At 29.8% G+C, this 21,738-nt stretch overlaps 2 protein-coding genes and 1 pseudogene across 3 annotated transcripts; 1 reads left to right on the forward strand and 2 right to left on the reverse strand.

Moving 5' to 3' along the window:
- Nucleotides 1-5,648: 5,648 nt before the first annotated feature.
- Nucleotides 5,649-9,441, reverse strand: LOC149031584 (protein regulator of cytokinesis 1-like; annotated as a pseudogene). Its single transcript, XR_016177630.1, has 6 exons — nt 8,983-9,441; nt 8,806-8,903; nt 8,589-8,729; nt 8,350-8,466; nt 7,788-8,247; nt 5,649-7,692 (listed from the first exon to the last, which is right to left on the reverse strand). The product of XR_016177630.1 is annotated as a protein regulator of cytokinesis 1-like (transcript).
- Nucleotides 9,442-13,105: 3,664 nt separating this feature from the next.
- On the forward strand, nt 13,106-19,170 carry LOC107072158 (double-stranded RNA-specific editase Adar). The gene is made up of 5 exons (XM_015331855.2): nt 13,106-13,871; nt 13,941-14,320; nt 14,412-14,709; nt 15,432-15,622; nt 17,905-19,170. Exons 1-5 carry the CDS (start codon nt 13,448-13,450, stop codon nt 18,001-18,003), a joined length of 1,392 nt encoding a protein of 463 aa, XP_015187341.2. The 5' UTR covers nt 13,106-13,447; the 3' UTR covers nt 18,004-19,170.
- Nucleotides 19,171-19,389: 219 nt separating this feature from the next.
- Nucleotides 19,390-20,700, reverse strand: LOC149031585 (uncharacterized). Its single transcript, XM_089175572.1, has 2 exons — nt 20,108-20,700; nt 19,390-19,749 (listed from the first exon to the last, which is right to left on the reverse strand). Exons 1-2 carry the CDS (start codon nt 20,698-20,700, stop codon nt 19,746-19,748), a joined length of 597 nt encoding a protein of 198 aa, XP_089031698.1. The 3' UTR covers nt 19,390-19,745.
- Nucleotides 20,701-21,738: the final 1,038 nt, after the last annotated feature.

The raw sequence follows: 21,738 nt of genomic DNA on the forward strand, positions 1-21,738 counted from the left end.
AACCGAGAACGTTTTTTCGGTAGATTGGTGGTGTGCTTGTTGTTTCTTACCAGGTCATTGTAAATTTCTCGGTATGGAGCTAGACAATTTTGATACTACCTTTTGAATTTTCGGCTTTTTTCTGCAAAAGAGTCTGCATTCAAGAAAAATGATTCGAGATTTTCAGCTAAGCTTAGGCCTTATGTAATTTTTTTAATGTTAACTTATAAACTGCTCAATCTTTATTAGTGCTCAGAATCAATTTGATTTACAGTTTCGGATACAATTTCCATCAAATTCGCTTCGTCAACTTCTTCTTCCACTAATAAACCTTGTACGTCCACAATAGCTATATCCACTAAACCTTCGTCTCTGATTGATTTAGCAAATTCTAATATGCCACCAATTTCATTTTGTGACAATTCACGAACATTTTCTATTTCAACTGAAGAGAACCATATCTTCTTCCAACACGCATTTAACTTTGACGTTTTCAGTACACAGCAGCGTGAGACACTTTTGTTTTCAAGCCATGGAGATGAAAAGAAATACTTTTCATAATACTGTATCTTTAAGACGGTAAGCCTCGCCGCGGCTGTAGAAGTACAGTGTTGTACAAAGGTTTTTTGAAAGAAAACCGTTTTATAGGATGCCGTGTTGTAAGAGGGTTCTGGCAATTATGAATCGTATTATAGCGAAACCGTGTCATGAGATACCATGTTGTTGGAGGATTTGCCGCAATTATGAGTTGTGTTATAGCGAAATCATGTTAGGAGAAACCGTTGTGTTGGATGGATCCTGTATCTCTATTAGATCTCTTATTGCATTTATACCAGAACCATCGTTCAGTCCAGCAGTATTTTTTGTAGGTTTATCGTAACGTCTTTTTTTCGTCATTCTTAAAATGTTTGTTATACAGCGCAAGAATGTAGATGAAAACGAGAAATTGAAAAGCATACTAACAAAAAAGATTTTATACCTGAGTTTCACAAAAAAGATATTTTATTTTTACTTAGTTTACGACTAAATATAAACATCCTACGATTTTGGTGTCTATCTATGACTATCGCATTCAGCATTCCATTTTTATTGTTTGAATTTGGAAAAGTGAAGCTTATATCAGCTATTCCCCCACTGATCATACCGATGCCCTTTGATATATAAGTAACAATATTAAAATATAAAAAATCCTACAATTATCTTACTCTTGATACTGTGCATTCGTCAGATTCTCTCGAAACTTAGTTTTTTGAAGGTTTCACTTCTAACAAGTGTAATCTGCACACATGATTTTTTTCTTCTCTTTCTTCGATCACGTTCGTCGTTTTCATCGTGCATCTCTCACGTGTATGTTTTTCTTTTTTTAATTTTATTTTTTCTCCTTGTTGTTTTAATTATAATTGATCTGGTTAGTATGTTTTATCGGTATCAGTTGAACTCAAAATTGTTTAAGATTCAAAATTATTGTTGAAAAATGGGACGAAAACGTGTTAAAACAATAATAGGAGAAAGAAAAATTAGTATTAATTTACACAATCAATGTAAAAGTTTATTATTAATATCACGAAATAGAAAACAGACCTCGATCTACTATACAAAGTATCCTTGATAGGTATGAATTAAGAAAGAACTGCAAAATAACTCAAGAAATGGACGTCCACGAAAAATTAACCCCTTAAGGGTTCATTCTGGTTTATCATTTTGAAAAAATTAATTTTTTTTTTTTGCATTTTTCGAAAGTAGACATATGTAGAATTATCATACAAAAATTTTAGAACGATCCGAGCAGTCTAAGTATATTATTTTGCGGTCCAAAAATATAGAGATATTACAGATAGAGGAGACAAACCATCTGCGATGGTGTAAGTGGAAATGTCTCTGCATGAATATAGCAGCAAAAAACAAAAGGTTGATATTGACCTGACAAAAACAGAATTACTTGAAAGATGTTTAGGTGGCCACACATTTAAAATAATAATGAGTGCTTCAACAAATGCGTTTGGGCTATGGTGCCTAAACACCTATTTAATGGTAAAAAAATTGTTGAAATAGCTTTTAAATTGGCAGCTTGTATATTCAACGAAGGTTTTGATCCAATACTGAAAATAATGCACGTTTTGGTGATAAAACTTGGCCCTATCGCAGTCAATTACGCTAGTAACCGCGGCAACACGCGCGAGCGCTCAGCCAATTGTTTGAGCAGAGAAGCTTTGATAGAGGCCAGGACACAACGAAAAAAGGCTAGAGTGGAAGAAAATGAGTATTTTGAAGAAGCAGAAGGCATACTGTATGGTGCAGGCATTGCAGAATAAGGTAAAGTCAGACTTTTTAAAAATTTGTTAAAAGAAACTTTAAACGCGTTTTTCTCGAAACAACGTTTTTTCGATTGGCGGGCATGATATCTCCGAAACTACTCAACCGATCCTTCTGAAATTTTAACCACATACTCTACACGTGAATGGCTATCTCGCATGCTACAACCAAGTCAAAATATTAATTTTTACTATTTTTTTTTTTACAAAAAACTGCCAAAAAAATCAACGATTTTTTTATTTTTCGAAAAATGGCCGTCATTTTGTTTTGTTTTCATAAAAATTGATAGTTTTAGCATACCCGATAGCCATTGTCATACTGAATTTAAAACCGTTTAATTTTTTTGTTTTAGATCACCCGTTCTCAAATTTCGATGCCCGCCAACAGCATACCTACTTTTGAAGGGTTCACGTTTGTCAGCCATTTTGGATGTCAAAAAACGTTAAAAACAAAAAATTTTTTTCTTGTACTTCTAGAGTGTATTTATCATATCCAACAACTTTCATAAGTATATGTATCCTACAAAGCCTAAAAAAAAATCGTGAAAATAGCCTTTTTTTCGGCGTATAAACCAGAATGAACCCTTAAGCAGCAATGATTTTGAAAAAAAAACGGCCAAAAAAAATCTTTTTTTTTTTTGCATAAAGACATAGTCTAGAGCATTGTTTTGATAAAAAAATTAAAAAAATACAGAAATAATCAATATTTTTATGTTAATTTTGGATTTTGTTCCACATTACAGAAAAGAGCTGAATATTGCAATGTTACACGTATATCGACTTTTTAATCTTTCTTTTCGAATTACTATGTCGGAAAAAACATTTTTCGGAAAAAAGAAGATTCTTTTTCTTTGCTTTCACATTCTTATTTTCCATTTTCTATCATATTTAAGTATAAAAAATCATAGAAATATAAAATAATACGCCGCTCGAGTTAACTCGAGAGTGCTGCTTAAGGGGACACGTCACCTTCGAGTGTAAAAAAAAAGCAGTTTTTTTGTGAATTTTTTTTGCAGCCAGTTTTATTAATATCAATACAAATTGTTGGTATATGTAAGTTATAAATCTGAACTATATTCACAATTTTTTGTGTGTAAAAATATTGTAAATTGTGTTGTCTGTGGCCACTTTTCTAAGAGTCCAAAAAAAAAAGGTGATTTTCGGTTGCCCTCACTGGCAAAAATTGGCTCATCAGAAATACAAAAACCGAGTGTTATCCTTTAGTAGAGATGTTGGCGCAGGGAATGAACGAAAGGAAATTTTGATTTTTTAATTTTTCTCAAAATAGTCAACTTTGTGCGAAAAAATTAACATTTTTACAGAAAAATCGCCGAGTTTTTGAGAAAAAAAAGAAAAATTGGCATTTTTTCGAAAAATCCTTTCGTTCATTCCCTAGATACGTGTATCTAGTATTACTGTACAAAATTTGGTAAGGATCGGATAAATGGTCTGGACGCAGCGAGGGCAACCGTTTTAAAAACGCGAATAGGAGAAATTAACGTTTAAAGTTTGAGACACTTACTTAGAGCGCTACGGCGCGCTCCGTTTAAACTACTACAGTTTCGTAAATAATGCGCGGATCTTTACCAAAATTTGAAGAAATATTTTTGAAATAATATTCTGTCAGAAAATCGAAGAAAAAAAATCGATTTTTTTGTTGACGTGTCTCCTTAAGGGTGCATCAGTGCATTGGACGAGTTTTCACAAGAATGAAAACAGAATCTAAAGATAAGTACTATAAAAATGATCGAACATCTAAAAAATAATTTTAATATTGATATATCCTTTAGTACTGTATGTAAATTTTTGCGAAATGAAGATTATCATAGTCGAGTGACGAAAGTAAATTTAATATTTTTGGATCTGATGGATACTGCACTGTATTTAGAAAAAAAAAATGAAGAGCTGAAATCAGAAATCTTGCGACCTACGGTAAAAATACGGTGGAGGTTCTGTATTTGTTAGGGGCTATATGAGTGCAGTTGGTGTTGGCATGACCATGATAAGATATTCAACTATTTTTATAGTATTTATCTTTGGATTCTGTTTTATCATTCTTGTGATAACTCGTCTAGTGTACTGATTCATTTTTCGTGGACGTTCATTTCTTGAGGTATTTTGCAGCTCTTTCTTAATCCATACCTACCAATGATACTTTGTATAATAGATAAAGGTCTGTTTTCTAATTCGCGATATTTATAATACACTTTTACATTGATTATGTAAATAAATATTCATTTTTCTTTCTTCTTGAGTTGTTTTCACACATTTTCGTCCGATATTTCAACAATATTTTTCGATCTTAAAAAAATGTTGAGTTTAACTAATGCCGATAACGCTTACAAACATATTGACGAGGTCAATTATAACTAAAAAAAAATTACCAGATGTTTTTACATTATGGTTTATATACAAATAGTTTTTTTTGCAAATAGTTCGAATTAAGAAGTTTTCGAATATTTATGGCTTTTATGTTTCTGCCGATTTTTTCGTTTTCCTTGTCAATTTTTTACTTTATTCCAAAAAATTATTTTTTATTTTATTATATCTATTGTATAAACTCAAGAATATGTACAAATTCATTGTTTATAAAAAATTAGTTAGTAAATTTCAATTTCACAACATTTTATTTCAAATTGATCGGTGGGTGTACGAATACTTTTCACACCCACTGTAAATATAGAACGAAACTTGAACTGATTTTTAGATGAATAATCATACAATGATATGTTTTTTTTTCTGCCGATATTTACATTTTTCGGCATACTTGAAAACTTTTTTTTTATTAAAATGATCAATTTATTCACATAAACGATCCACGTGGACTATACACCACACGCTGCTATGCGCGTTTACCCAAAGCTTTGTAATATGCAAGCAAACACACACATACGTACTAACCACACGACAAATTATCCACGTATATATCCACATATGTATATCCATCTTTTGATAAGTTGTTTCTTATCCTTAATATCTAAACCGATATATCGCAATGTTTCAATATTAAGACTTTTCTTTTACAAAACTAATACATATTAATAAAATAAGTTTTCAAAGTATAATAATATATATTATGTAAATTGATATATTAGAAGATCAATTATATTTCATGCCCACTTCGAAAATCAAAGTGGCAAAAACGTTTTCTTTGATAGGAAAAATAATCTTTTAAGAAAATTAAATATTGTTGAAATTGACAAATTTGAATGTCCCAACGTAATTTTTATTTTTTTACAATAGACAAAATTTAATCTCAACATATATAAATAATATATTTTTAATAAAGTATAACATTAAATAAATATAAAAATTTTTAAGTATAAATAACTCTTCTTATATATTTTATTTTGAAAGTTTCTTTTTCTTCTGGGCGAAACGTATATGCTTATTATTTTAAATAGAAAATCTGAAAATAAATAAAAATGTGATTTACAAATCGATTTTTTCCACCTAAATTTCATAGACATAGAGAAATTATTAATAGACTTATAAATATTACAATAAGATGTATCCATGTAATGATAAAAAATTGACAATTCTTTCTATAGGTCTATGGAAATTAAGCCTACATAATAAACCACTATTTATTAAAATATCACTTGTGATATTCCTTTTTTTAAACTTCTTTTATGCCCTCATCTGCTGGAGTATATATTAATACACAATTTTATAGAGTTGTTTGAATATTTACAAATTTTCATTCTAATTTAAACAAGGCAAGTAGAATAGCCTTATATTTTGAGATACATCAACTCTAGTCTACCGTCTATTAATATTTACAATTTTGGAATATTTGTAACAGTTAAATATATTGCAAGGCTAAAACCTAATTTATACACAAACATTAAATTTTATAGTAAATAAGAATAGATTAAAAATTATTTTTGGTATATAAAAAATGTTACATCATATATATTATCACAATAGTTAAAATGACCAAACGTTGTTATTATTCGAAACAATGTTTCACATAAAATAAATATATACATGCCGAATAGCTAAAATGCATAACGATTATAATATTAATATAAAATTTTTAAATAAGAAACTTTTTTTTTACCACCTACTTAATATACATTAAATCACTTCTCAAAAATCAAAAGTAGCATTTCTCTCTCAAATTTCTATTCTTTGTAATCTCTATATCTTTACATATATACAGCATAATAGATATTATTCTCTTTTCTCTCTCTCTCTCTCTCTATATATATATTTTGATGGATTCTTTTCTACGTTTAGATGACTACTTCGTCAATGTGTTTAATATATTATTTTTAAAAAGGTATTTATATATATATATATATATATATATATATATATTAGGGTGGGTCAAAAAAATGACTTATTTTCAGAATGTAGGAAGAAGAAAAAAAAAGTTAACTAAAAAAAACACAAAAACACACTATCGGTGAAGTGCTTACAATGAACGCTTTATTGCATATCACTGTAGCACTAATATGGGGAGCCACACGTCCGCACGCTATGACGTCCGCAGGCTGACAGTGAGCCATGCGAACTTGTATTAATTTCCATTATATTACTAATACATATATAATTAATAATATTATTAATTATAATTAATAAATATTAATAATTATAATGATTAAATAATATTAAATAATAAAATATAACATAAATTGATAATATAAATTATAATTAACACGTTCTGTGCCACGTATACCACCGGTGGTACAATAACCATTAGACATATTTATTTAATGCACTGTAAATATATACCTATAAGGTGACTTACCGTCACCGTTTTTTTTAATACATATATATTAGGGTGGGTCAAAAAAATAACTTTTTTTTCTTTTTCAAGTGCCACGGAAAAATGGATTGCTAGACACCTTAAAACAATTCTCACCAAATATGAGCTCTTAATTTTAATAGGAAGATCCTCCGCATCGCAGTTTTTTATTTTTTTTTTCAGTCCAATAGAATAAAATTCATACTTCATCATTAATTGATTGTACAGAAAAATGTTTTTGAAGAATTTTGTAGGAAATTTAATGCTCTACAAAAAAGGTATCTTATATTTTTTCCGTAAACCTCACCATTTGAATGATATTAAAGATTTAAATTTGATGATTTTTAGACAAATTTATGTTTTGGCGATTAAATTAAGCGTTCAAAAGATATTCATCATCAAACTTTCATGTGTACTGATTTTTGTCTCTGAACCCGTCTCTAGGGTTCCTGTCTTTTCCCCGTGTCTAGTTTCATATTTTTCTACCAAATTATGCAATTGATTTTCAATTTTAAGTAACTTTCTTTGTATAACTTTGCTCTCTTTTTCTTCCGCCAGCAGTTGTCCACCTCAATTTTTTAATCGATCTGGGTTATTGGCACGATGTTCTAATTCTTTCATTTTTGTCCACAGCTTTTCCCTCTCTTCCTATAAGTTAAACATTTCTTTATTTGTCTCATAATATTTACGAACTTTTTCAACTTCGAGTTCGTGCAAAGTTAATAAATCTTTTGTGTACGTACGAGAATAAAATGAAGTAAATTTCTTTCGTTGAAATTCACCGTATTTGTATAAATCCCACATGCTAACTAATTCTGTGCGTACTTTATTCACATATTTTGCAATATCTGCTCTTTCTTTACATCGGTCGATTTCTGCATTTATTGCTTTTAAAGTAGCTTTACTATATCCTGGATGGTTGTCGAAAAATGCTTGACAGAAATCACTAGGTTCATTAAGACTTGCCCATAGGGCTAATAATTCTTCTTTTTTATTCTCAACTGCCTCTTTTGCGCTATTCAATTGTCTTTCTAACATTTCTTGAAAATCATTTAACATTGCCATGTTGGCAGAATTTAATACAAAACTATCTGGATCATTACATACTATTTCTTCAAAATGGGAAGATGGACTAAATCCTAGATCATGTACCATTTTAGCAATGTAATTATATTTATTTTTAAATTTGCTCTCTAGACGATCCTAAACAAACAATGAAACAATGATGTAAATATATTTTTAAATTATCAAATTGCTTGATAAAACAAACCAAAAGTTATATATTATTAATTTATAGAAGTGTACCTTTTCTGCTTCTTGTTTATTTATATATAATTTAAAGCTATCCAATTCTTCTTTGGTTGGAAGTTTAGATTCGATTCCTACTGGATGCACACCTAACCTTTTGCATATTTCATGTTCCTTTAGGTATTATAAAAAGAACAAAGAAAAGTATTATATTAAACGACTATTTAAAAATGCATATATAGTGAATATTTGCAATTTTAAGTTGGAGATTCTTTAACAATGATATGAAAGCCTACCTTAGTTAATAATTCATTCAAATATGTTTTGCGTTGTTCTTTTATACGCAACAGCTTTTCCATGTCATGTCGAAGGACTTGTTGTAATTTGAATAGTGGTAGCTTCTCATATCCATTCGCATCAATAGTTTCTTTTAATTCCTACAATAAATTAAATATATTATAAAGTAAACAGAATGGGAAGGTTTTGCAATGATTTTATAAAACTAATACATACTTTACATAGAATAGATGTATTTTGCATTAACTGTTTAGATTCTTCTAATAGTAATCTTTTTTTTCCTCGGACTCTGATACCATATCGGTTAACAATTCCTGTATTATGATTAAAACATTAACTTGCAGATGGAATCATCCTTATTTTTCAATAATATATATTAAAAATTTATTTTACCTGCATATGATCAAGTACTGCATTAGTATAAGATATCATAGTTTCATTATCGTATCCAATTTCTTCCCATATTGAATGCAACTAAGTTATTGTGCTATATACCATTGTACAAGTCTTTTGTATCATCTGCTTCCTATTAAAGAGCATAATAAATTTAATAAACTCAATATAAAGGAAATAAAGAGTTATTGGAAATAATAAACTTTCTTTTTTTGTTGACAAACAAATAAATAATAATAATATTAATATCATTCTAAACGGTTAATATAATATAATTTTAAAATTTATCAAGAGAAAATAAGAGAAAAATTCAGCGGATGAGTTGAAGAAACACATCTTATACAAATTATTACAACTACTGATCATTGTTAGCAAGCAAGTTTCATCCATGTATATAAATCAAAAACATTAAATTTATTATTGCTTAGTAATTGTTAATAAAAGGAAAAATTTGTATAAATTATTTACCATTCATCTGTGTCTGTCATTGTTTTACTTTACGAATGTAAAAAATTTCTTTTTTCGAAAACTCAACCGAATATTACTACCGACCCTTTATCATTTGAATTTGTAACAAGCTAGTTTTAGCGCACCTTTGCTTACTTTCAAAACACTAACATCAAATCGAATTTCTATGAACTCTTAATTTCATACAGTTCATTCCATTTGTGTTGTGTTGGAAATCCGTCAGCAGTATTTTTAACCACTGATATTTTCCATTTTTTTCTAACCCACCAATCATCGAATCTCATTGGTCTTGCACTTGAGCAAATGAGAGAGGTTAGTTTTGTATATAGATTACAATATACTTTATTTACAAGAAACATTTGACATGATCAAATTTGTAATAAGTATACAACTCTAATATTTTGTAAAGAATAAATTATCCATCAATTATGGTAATAATAATTAAGTGTGTTATATAAAAATAAAATATTATTTATGGTACATTTTTAATGCAGTCTATATATCTATAGTTGTATTTACATAAACAATAACTAATTGGTCATCATATAGTCGCAAAAATTCTTATTTATTATCAAGATTATATGATAACAATAGAGTTTATTCACTAAACAAAAAAACAATCAGTACTTTTAAGTTCATCATTAATTTAGTCTTTTGTTTTAAAACATTTATAAAGAAACAAATTTTGATGTCGATAGGTAGATATTAATATTTTTACCGTAGGTATTTACTTCAAAATTATATAAAAATATAAATGACAATATGAAATATTTAGAACAGTACCTGCCATCAGTTATTTACATTAGAAAAATTAATATAACCTAAAAACTATTCTATTTATCATAAATAATATCAGACGATTACGGCACTGATTAATATTTGTAATAGCAAGCTTTTCTGAGAAACTTTTTAAAAAATAATAATAAAAAGTTATAAATATATATATATAAGACCAAAATAGGAGTATTTTCAAACAAAATGATTAAGTATAGCACGTGGTGTTGTTCTGAAAAGAATTTATTACTATGTCAACTTCATTTTCCTATATATAATATTTACAAAACGAACAATTTAATATTACCTGAAAAGAAAAACGATAATTATGTCTATTTCTCATTTTTCACACTCATTTTCTTAGTCTATTAAATCTATCTATCTTCTTTAAATATTCAATCTGATCTTTATACGTAACGTCTTTCCTTTCCTACTACCTTCTTCCTTATGAAAGCGCGCGTAATTCAAATGGAAGAAAGTACACTTTCTTTAGATATATAATATGTAACACTTTTAATTCAACACCATATACATTTCAATAGCATAAACAATTATACATTTTCAAATGGATACAGGCATTAAAAAAAAAAAAAAAAAAAAAAAAAAACAAATAGAAAAAATATTTTCAGAAAATAAAATTATTACCTATTTCGAAAACTTCTGACGTCTATAACATAGTTTTTTTTCTACTTTTTTCTTTAATATTTTTGATAAGAGTTCGTAAGATGGCGATATATTCTGATATTCATAGACAAAAATCAGTACGCATGAAAGTTTGATGATGAATATATTTTGAACGCTTAATTTAATCGCCAAAACATAAGACACCATTTTTATAGAGCAGTTAATTTCTTACAAAAATTTGTTTTGTGCACTTTTTAATAGTCATTTATTGTCGAGTTATAAAATTCATAAGCAAAAATGAGATTTGTCTAAAAATCATCAAATTTAAATCTTCAATATCATTCAAATGGTGAGGTTTACGGAAAAAGTATAAGATACCTTTTTTGTAGAGCATTAAATTTCCTACAAAATTCGTCTCGAACATTTTTCTGTACAATCAATAAATAATGAGGTATAAATTTTAATCTATTGGACTGAAAAAAAAAAATAAAAAACTGCGATGCGGAGGATCATCCTATTAAAATTAAGAGCTCATATTGGGTGAGAATTCTTTTAAGGTGTCTAGGAACCCATTTTTGCGTGGCACTTGAAAAAAAAAAAAATGTCATTTTTTTGACCCACCCTAATATATATATATTATAAGACTAATTATATTTCATGCCCACTTCGAGAATCAAAGTAGCAAAAACGTTTTCTTTGATAGGAAAAATAATCTTTTAAGAAATTTAAATATTGTTGAAATTGACAAATTTGACTGTCCCAACGTAATTTTAATTTTTTTACAATAGACAAAATTTAATCTCAACATATATAAATAGTATATTTTTAATGAAGTATAACATTAAATAAATATAAAAATTTTTAAGTATAAATAACTCTTCTTATATATTTTATTTTAAAAGTTTAGTTTTTTCTGGGCTAAACGTATATTACTTTATACGTTTTTACAGTAATTACTTTTTTTTAAGTAACAATAGAAAAAAATCATAAAGGGAAAAGTTATATGGCACATCACATGACACCTTTCTATGACCTTACTCTTTTTGAAAATGCATCGATGCACCCGCTAGATGCAGTTGCACTTATTTTTTAAATGGAACGCTACATTTTTTTTTATACCATTCGATTCCTTTCTTTATTATGCGTAAAAAAGTATTAAGTGAAAGTCATCAAAATGTCAATAGTTTACGAGATATTTGATGTTTTATATCAGCAATGTATTTTATCATTTTTCTCTATTGTTACCTAAAAATAAGTTATTACCCCTTCTAGTTACAAGATTCACCCTGTATACTCTATACTCTATACTTTATATGGGAAGGCTTTTTTTCTCGGCGGTGTGGCAATATATGCAGGTGCACACAAACATACATATGTAAAACGCTTAGTAGAGAAGAGTGGGGAGGCATAAAGATAAGATCATAATAATGACCGTGAACGCTGTATACAGTATTCTATCTCATTCTCTCGCAGGCTAACAATAAATCCTACAGATTTATATATTTGTCTCTTTTTATTGACGCTTTTCTGTTTTATCGAGTTTCAGATTTCAACGATTTTAAAGAAGTTTTCACTTCAATAAACCATATCCAAAGTTTCACAAACATAAGTTTATGAGAATAAATTATTCTTTAAAAAAAATACATCAAAATCGACTAAAATTTTTACCAATCCCAACCCCACCCCACCCCCACCTCTTTAACACTTCTAATGATTTTAAATATTTAAGGAGGGAAATATATGTATCGAAGTTAATTTTTTTTTTCCAAAAGTTTTCTAATATTGAAATTCTCTATGTGGTATACCTATTTTTTCGAATTGTTACAATTGTATTTTACAATTATTATACAATTTGTTGCGTATCGTAAATATAAGCATAACGGAAGTAATAAATATGAACGTAATAAAAGACCTAGTAGTAGTTTTTCTAGAATGCAATTCTATCAAGTGTAAACATATACCCTGTAGTGGCGATACTTCAAACTTCTTATCTCAAATAAGCATCGATACGCTGGATATGAATGGTTATTCATTCGTAGAATGTGAATTGTAGTCACAGTCTGAAACGTTTTTAAAGTTTTAGTTGTTATTCGTTTGCACATTAAAGAAAGAAATATTTAACGCATTTAGTGAATTATTAATATTATTGTGAATATTATTGTGTTTACATTATTTTAACAAATAGTTCTTTTTTATTATCTAAATATGCCTAGAAAAAGAAATAACAGGCAAAAAAAAGTAAGTATAAGTGATGAGTGCTCTAGAACGGGATGTAAAAAGAATGCATGGAATAAATGTATTTATATTTTCATTTTAAAGTTTGTAATGTATAATTATATTTCTTTTTAAGTTGTATTTTTCAAGAAAATGTATGTTTCATGCTTCAAATTGAATCCAAGTCCTTTTCCATTTTTATTCTATTTTCATAAATTTTCATCTTACATGTTTTCATACAGTTTTGTACAATATCTTTGAGCGAATTAATTTCTTTTTTATTCCTTCAGCAGATGTACCTAAACCAAAGGAGGATCAAAAAAATCCACAGCCAAAAGATGTGATATGCACTTTATATGAATTAAAAACTAAAGTGGTATTCAAGATGGTTGGTGAAACTGTTCCTATATTTACCATCGCAGTAGAGGTAGATGGAAAAACTTATGAGGGTAAAGGACGTACCAAAAAGATGGCTAAACATGCTGCCGCTGAACTTGCTTTAAGAGATATAATGCAATTTCGTAATGCACAAGAAATATACCAAGATAATAATACTTTTACCAGCAATGTTACAGGAAGAGATAATCATTTTGTAAATGTTGCTCATGAGTTATCTAATATTTCAAATTTTGGTTACTGGCAAGAACAAATGACTTTGCCACAAATCTTGGCAGATAAAATAGGAAAAATGGTAAATCAAAAATTCACTGAACTTACACGTAATAAGTCACGATATGCTCGATACAAAGTATTAGCTGGTATAGTGCAAACAAATAAATCGGATGCCAAATTAATATGCGTCACTACTGGTAAAGCATAAATCTCTGTTAAATCTCTTTTGAATGTAATAACATTTTGATCATTCTTATTAATTTAAGGTACGAAATGTATATCTGGGGATCATTTAAGCGTACACGGTAGGGCTTTAAATGATTGCCATGCAGAAGTAGTAGCTCGACGATGTCTCTGTGATTATTTGTACAAACAGTTGGAGTTGCATACCCAAAATCGATCTGCTGAGTCTGTTTTGGAACACATAAAAAAGGGATTTAGATTAAAACAGGGAATTCAGTTTCATTTATACATAAATATGGCTCCTTGTGGAGATGCTGCAATATTTTCTCCTCATGAGGAAAACGTGGATAAATATTCTAATAGAAAAGGCAAAGGTCAATTAAGAGCTAAGATAGAATCGGTAAGTGGTACGATACCTGTGGAGAATTATGAAAGAATTCAGACTTGGGATGGTGTTCTTATGGTAAGTATGACTATGCGATTTAATATCAAGGTAATGCATTAATGATTTAATTAGATTTCTTCCTAATTTATTTATTTATTTTAATTCACAGGGACAAAAATTGTTGACGATGTCGTGTTCAGATAAAATAGCTCGATGGAACGTACTTGGTGTGCAAGGTGCACTTTTAAGTCATTTCATCGAACCTATTTATTTCCACAGCATCGTTATCGGTAATTTGCAGGACTGTAGTCACGTGTATCGAGCTGTTTGTGGCCGTATCGAAAATACTATTCAAGGTTTACCAGCATCTTTCAGGCTTAACAAACCATTGATGAGTCGAACAACTGTGTCCAAATCTAGGCAACCAGACAAGAAGGCATTAAAGTACAGTGTTAATTGGACTATAGGTATTTATGTTTATCCATTTAATTAACCATATCAGCATTATTTGATTTTATTGATGGATGTAGTAACTAGTAATCAAAAGTGGCAGACTATTGACAAAACACTGGGGAAAACAGTGAACTTTATGTTTTGGTGGTTGCCGCTTTTCTTTGGGTCTCCTTTTTTTTTCAATCTCCATTTGATTATTTTTTGTTTATCCTTTAAATTTTCTGCACTGGCTGTGTCATTCCAATACTCTCAACAGTCAATGAAACACAATTGTTATCTTGATGTATATGTTGTATTCTGTTTATAATTTATAACCGAACACCTCGTAGAGTAATTGCCACTGTATACCACCTGAACAAAAAGCAGAGCAAAATCAGTTCTGTGTTTAACGTGTTCAAATTATTCAATCAAGTTTTACTTGTAAAAAAACTTGTAAAAACTTCATTAAAATTGTAAAATGGGACTGCTAAGTGGTAATATTACAATTCTTTCATATAAAAATCTTATAAATAATATTTCTTCCATTTCTTCATTAGCAGTCTCTTTCATGATACTTCTTCTCTCACTTATATGATAACTAATTATTTTTATTGCAACTCATATTTTCTTCCATTTCCTTACGATAAATTCTCCTTCATTAAAATTGATAGCAACTGATTTCATAGAATCACCTGAATCTATTCTTTGTAATGCTTCAATTTTTCGTTTTATTGAAGCTATAACTTTATATATGTAGGTCAAAGAGAAGCAGAAGTAATTAACTGTAAAACAGGAAAGGATAAATTGGGTAAACCGTCTAGACTCTCAAAGCAGGAGCTCTTTAAAAAGTTCTTCAGCCTATTAGGAAAATTGGAAACAATTGACGATGCCGATCAAAATCAATGTCGTTATTACTTCGATGCGAAATCGTCGGTTCGAGATTACTCTGTAAGTTACCGATATATAATACTTATTATACATGGTATATCTAAAAAGTTCGGTGAATGGTCTCAAGAAATAAAGGAAACAAGAGTTACAAACAAAATACCTTTATTAGCCTTCAAAGTAATCGCCATTGGCTACAATGCACTTTTGACATCGGTTGTACAGCTGTTGGAAACTGTCAGCAAACGCTTCTTGTGGAATCACCGAAGCACTGCGGTCAAGCTCACGAACTCCAAAACCGTTACGAAGCATAAGCCTTTCAGGGCTAATTTAAGGCGAGAAACAGAAAGAAGTCTGCCGGCGCTAAATCTGGAGAATAAGGAGGGTGTGGAAGCACAGTGACCTTGCGTCTAGCGAGAAAGTTGAGCATTTTGCTCTATTTTGCGCTCCATGTTGCAATGACACGAGTTCTCACACTGATCCTGTTAACTGGGTCGCAGCGTGTACCACCGCTTCACTGCAATGCTTTGCACGATAGGAAGCGTTTGTTGACATGTTCTTCAATGTGTATACGCGGGCACCTTATCCTTGTTAGCGCGGTTTGTAAAATATGGGACCATTCACCAAACTTTTTAGATACACCATATATATGACAAATACTATAGTTAATAACTATAAATATCTATACATGTATATTTTATATACAGGATGATTCACAAACTCTTGCTACCTAAATAGTTCCGAAAGTATGATAGTAGTAGAAAAGTTTATTGAAAAAAAGTTGCATGTGAAAAATTCAGGACTATAATATGACGTTAGTTTTTTTGCTAGGTTCAGTATCTTTCGAGATATATAGGTCAACTTTGTTTTTTAACCTCTTCACACTTGCACTTGGCCACATATGTGGACGTTTAGTTTTTTATGATTATAGTTACTGTCAATAATAAATAAAACAAAAATTTGATATCAATGTATTCACAACAATTAGAGAAATAATTATTTTTTGGTTAGGATGCATTGGTAATATGTATTTTTGATGTAAAGTTATAGATATGAAAAAATCGTGAAATAATTATTTGACAGTCATTATTATTGGATTATTTGAACAAATCATTAATATTTAATAAAATGAAAACTATATACATTAAATATATTAAGTTTTAAGAAGTTTTAAAAAGGTCCCAACAAATTTTACTGTAAATTTTTTATTTTATAACAAATTTTACCTCTAAAAATATTTCCACTATAAAAACAATAATGAAATATTAAATAGTAGGGAAGATATTTTGATAAAAGTACGTCCACTATTGGATATGTTATCAGAAACCTTTAAAAATGCCTCTACACCGACAGAATTTCAGGCAATTGATGAAATGATCCTACTTTTCAAAGGCTAATATAGAAGTTAACAGTATAACAAATCCAAACTGAAGAAGTAAGGATTCAAAGCTTGGATTAGAGCCTCCTCAGATGGATACGTTTCAAAATTTAAGATGTATCAAAAATCTTTAACTATCAGCACACAATATGGTGTCATTGAGAATATAGTGCTGCGACTATGTGAAGTTTTAGAGAACCGAAACCATAAACTAATCTTAGATAATCTATTCACATCAATACCGTTAGTAAAACATCTAAAGACAAAGAGTATCATTCGTTGTGGGTATTATAAGAAAGGATAGAATATCTGAGGATTCTCGAAAGCTCCTTGCAAGAAAAGATTTACAAAAGCGTGAACGAGGATCATTTTCTGTTGCTATATCCTTTAAAAATATTTCATTTCTAAGGTGGTATGACAACAATATCATTCACATTATTTTTTCTTACGCCGGTGGGGAACCTAAGGATTATGTAAAAAGAAGAAATATATATCAATAACAAGATCTTTTGCTGTAAAAGAGTATAATAAGTTCATGGGGGGGTCTAGATATGTCTGATTGTATGATAGCACATTATCCTAACTCTACAAAAAGTCGAAAAATTTTCCACAATCTTATATTCCTTTTAATAAAAAAATGAATAAATCGTAAAAAAAAATTAGGTCATTTTTTTCTGGCCATAAAAAAATCGTCCCTGAAGAGGTTAAATATAATGCTATATTTTAATACTTATTTTCTGATAGCGGCTGTCAAAATGAATGTTTATATCTCAGAAACGGTTGACTTTTCGGCTTATGTTTACTAAAGCTTATTTATACATTATACATTCAATACAGTGTATTCTATATACCATATAAATATTGAATAGAGTTTTCTGAATACCCTGTATATATATATATAGATGTATATACATAAGCAGAAAGAGTAGAAAAGGTAATTGTTTTATTCTATTTTCTGTTACAACAGCTTGCCAAAAATCAATTGAAGGACACTTTTGTACGCGCTCAACTTGGCAGTTGGATTAAAAAACCGTTTGAACAAGATATGTTTGAGGTGGATATCTGACTGACTATATTAAAGTATTGATGCAAACTGAACGAATAGGATAAATTCTCATTGTGCCATTTAGCAGAGTATGTAGTTTCTAATGTAAAATAGATCACTCGTTTGGCGTGTCATCTTATGGCAGAATTTGGCATCAGTAAAGTATAAATTGTACTATGTTGAAAGCAAGGTAACATTTTGACTTTGTCATCGTACGATTCAACATGTTTTTTGTTTTTTCAATTCAACAAGTTTTTGAATTTTTTGCTTGAATTAAATAGTATTCACAAATGCTAGTCAATTTTTGACAATTTTAATCTTTATTAATCTTTTTAACGCGACTAAAGATGGGAAAATTTCGGTTCTTTTTTATTTATTTTTATATTTATTATATTTTTAATTTTATGATACAAAAAATACGACGTATCAATTTTTTTTTTTAATTTTTCGTTTATCGTCTTCGCGAGTTTTTCTATTGAATAAGAAGAGCGACCTTGAACAATTCAATGTCGTTACTATTAATTTTGATAGCAAGTGTGTATGCGAGAATGCGCGTATATGCGTGTGTATATGTACTCGTGCATATACGTGAAATGGATTAAATGATGTTTGCGTTGGCCAAAGAAAATATGAAAAAGTGAGACAAATACGTGGAGTTATAGTATTAGTTATAAGTATTAATAAGTATATTATAGAGGATATGATTATTTAGAAAGTCCTAAAATTGTTGTCTCATTGTGTCAGTATTAAACAATTATAATGTAATTCTGGCTTGGTGACACGCTATCTATAGCCAAATGTAGTTTTACGTTAGAGAACTAGACTCCGTCGTCCTCCATCTTGTTGCTTCTTTTGATTTACACCTACCTTTTTGGATTATCAGAAGTAGAAATGAAGCTTTCTAGGATTTTTCCATCTTCAGTTCATCCAGAAACGCAATATTATAATACACTCGGAAAAGGATAATAAAACTTTTTCTCTACGATCTAATATTTGTAATTTAATGTGAAAAAATGAAAAGAAATATTTGCTTTCGTGCGTACGGTGAAAACCTGTGCAATAGATTGTAGCCGCTAGTATTTAACAGGTTCAACCAACCATAAAGTGTATCTTTTTCTTTTATAATATTTTTTTGTTCTTTTAACAACATATGAAATAGATAATAAGAGCGAGAATTCAAGTTTTTGAAATAAAGCAAATCTATTGCAAAATTGAGAGAATATAGCTATTATTTATCCAATCCTGAAATCAAAAAATATTTTATTTTTAATTTTTAAAAAGACCAGTAATTTTTAGGATTCTTTTTTAAACCAACGATTCAAAACATTTTAATGTAGAAATTAAAATCATCAAATTGTATTTTTGTTTTCTTTTTCAAATTTTATAGATATTACATTTTTATCGCGTATACATGGGCATTTAATCATTTTCTAATAACAATCAATGACAATTCTAATATCGTATAGTCGTTGCAATATCATTTCATGTCATCATTTCAATTCATTTGTTACATACTAGGGAGGCATTTAAGGGGTTACATGGGTTTCATCCGGGTAAAAACGGCGTATTTTCCAGATTTTGTTTTTCATATAATATATGAAATATTTGATTCAAATTTTTTATTATCTTAAAGATACATATTTAATAAACATTTTCTGAAATTAAAAAAAAAAAATATTAAAAACTCCGCCATTGTGACGCCATTCCCGGCGAGCCCTCGGAAAAAAGGTGCATTCGCGTTGACAGCAGAACTCCAAGCAGGATCATCTGAAGTGAAAAAAAAAATACTTGTTTTAGTTAAGGCTTCAAACTAGAAATTGGACGAAGGAAAAAAAAATAAAAATTGGATGTTTGACAGCGGTTTTTACAAAAAAATGCAGAATTCAGTAAAAATTCCGCGGCATTTAAAAAAAAAAAAATAGTTGTAATTGAAAAAAAAAAAAAATCCTTCGTCCAAGTCCTTGTAAATTGTATCTCGAAGACCTGTTTAAAATTTCATCGAGATCGGTGGAGTAGCCTTCGAGAAATCTTGACAACCGACTTTGAAAACATAGTTTTGAGAAAAACACGTTTAAAGTTTTGAGTGACCATAGAACAGGAAAAATAACTTTTTTTCTTGACTTACATTGAATCGTCGATTCCTGGGCCATAAAGTAATGAATCTGCTGCATCTGAAATGTCCTCGGCATCCTTTTGTTCCTGTCTATGACGAATCCTGGCTTCACGAGTCTCTTTCGCAGATTTTTTTTCGGCGGCGCAGATACGGTTTTCGTCAGCATTTCGGGCATATTCGTGGGAATTTGGGCCAAGTTTTAAGTCCATACAGTGCATGATTAATAATAATGATGATGTTCCTTCATTAAAAATGCAAGCAGCAGTCAATGCAGCAATATCAACGATCTTAGAACCAGCTGGAAGTATTTTTGGAGTAATTTTCCAGATCAACTGGTTGTAACTTTCGTTGCTTTTTTGTGTAAAACCACCAACACATCGCTCCAAAAGCTCATCCTTACTCAGATTTTCATAAATAGGTTTTATTGCAGTCAAAACATCATCTGGTAATGGTGTATAATCGTGTTTGAAGGATGAAAGAGTGTTTGTTGCTGATGCTCGCTGCCAGGCACACCAGGAGTCTGAACCTTTCGGACAATTTTCGTGCTGAGGTTTTTTATCTGTCGAGCTGTAGTGATAAAACGTAGCCCAAATAGCGTCTTTCATTTTTTCTACTGAGTCACAGTTTCTTCTGATTGCTAAACCATAATAAATAGTTAATTTATCAATCAATTTACTCGTCAGCTTACCTTTACCAGAAAGAGTTTTTTATTAATTTTTTTTGCCATTTACTATTTTTTCCTTATTGGAAGAATATTTAGGCTAATGTAGTATTGAGAGTGCCGCGTGGCGTCGTGACGGTGGACTCGTAGACGCTACATTGTTCTTATGTTGTTTTTTTTCTGTGTGTGCTGTATGTCTCGAAGTGCGTGCGTTGTTAGTTATAGGACGTCAACCGAAATGCGTGGACATAGCGTTTCTTATTCTTAGTTTTCTTTTGTTCTTTTATGTAATGCATATTATTATATCTGAAATATAGTTGTTCAGTATCTTAACCAAGAGTGTTGGAAATCATTGGATAGAATTTTCCAATATTCCTCAACTGTTTTCTTCACTAATTCCCGTAAACGGGTGCCCATCCTCTTCTGTATATATCCAACACATTCTTTCTTCTTGACAACACAATCTTCACCGTAAGGTGATGCTTTGAGAATACCAGAGTATGTTTTGGAATCTCCATCTCCTATATAGTTTACGTACCTCAGGCCATGTTTAACAATATAACGTTGAAACATTTCAATAACAGAAGATGGTTCCATGTTCTCAGATGCTCCAGTGTGATTAGCGTTACATTTATTTGATTCAATGTGTTGTTCTTTCCACTCTTCATACTCTGCAGTATCTAATTTGTTTTTCCACGACTCACATAATTTACAGTAAGAACTTTTAATAATTACATCCAAGATTTTTCCCGAATAAAATCCGATTAATGAACTCACACCATATAGTAATGCGAAACCACGCTTCTTCCACGTTCCATCATCAGAAACACTCACATCTATCGTATCTTCACCGTCATTTTCATCATTCGTTAATTGTCTTTCTTCTTTTGCAGCAGTGGAGAGTAGTGTCTCAGTGATTATCATGATGCAGTTCCGTATTTTATCTATATAAAAATCGTATGTTGATTGATTCAAAAAGGAG

Source organism: Polistes dominula, unplaced genomic scaffold, assembly GCF_049000335.1.
Source record: "Polistes dominula isolate Pdom_NZ unplaced genomic scaffold, Pdom_raw_medaka contig_17, whole genome shotgun sequence".
NCBI lineage: Eukaryota > Metazoa > Arthropoda > Insecta > Hymenoptera > Vespidae > Polistes > Polistes dominula.

Excerpts from the sequence above, each read along its gene's own strand:
- LOC107072158 (XM_015331855.2), top strand. The coding sequence starts at position 13,448 with ATGGTTGGTGAAACTGTTCCTATATTTACCATCGCAGTAGAGGTAGAT. Across the intron at positions 14,710-15,431 it reads CAGTGTTAATTGGACTATAG|GTCAAAGAGAAGCAGAAGTA; the intron begins GTATTTATGTTT and ends TTATATATGTAG. Across the intron at positions 15,623-17,904 it reads CGTCGGTTCGAGATTACTCT|CTTGCCAAAAATCAATTGAA; the intron begins GTAAGTTACCGA and ends CTGTTACAACAG.
- LOC149031585 (XM_089175572.1), bottom strand. The coding sequence starts at position 20,700 with ATGAAAGACGCTATTTGGGCTACGTTTTATCACTACAGCTCGACAGAT.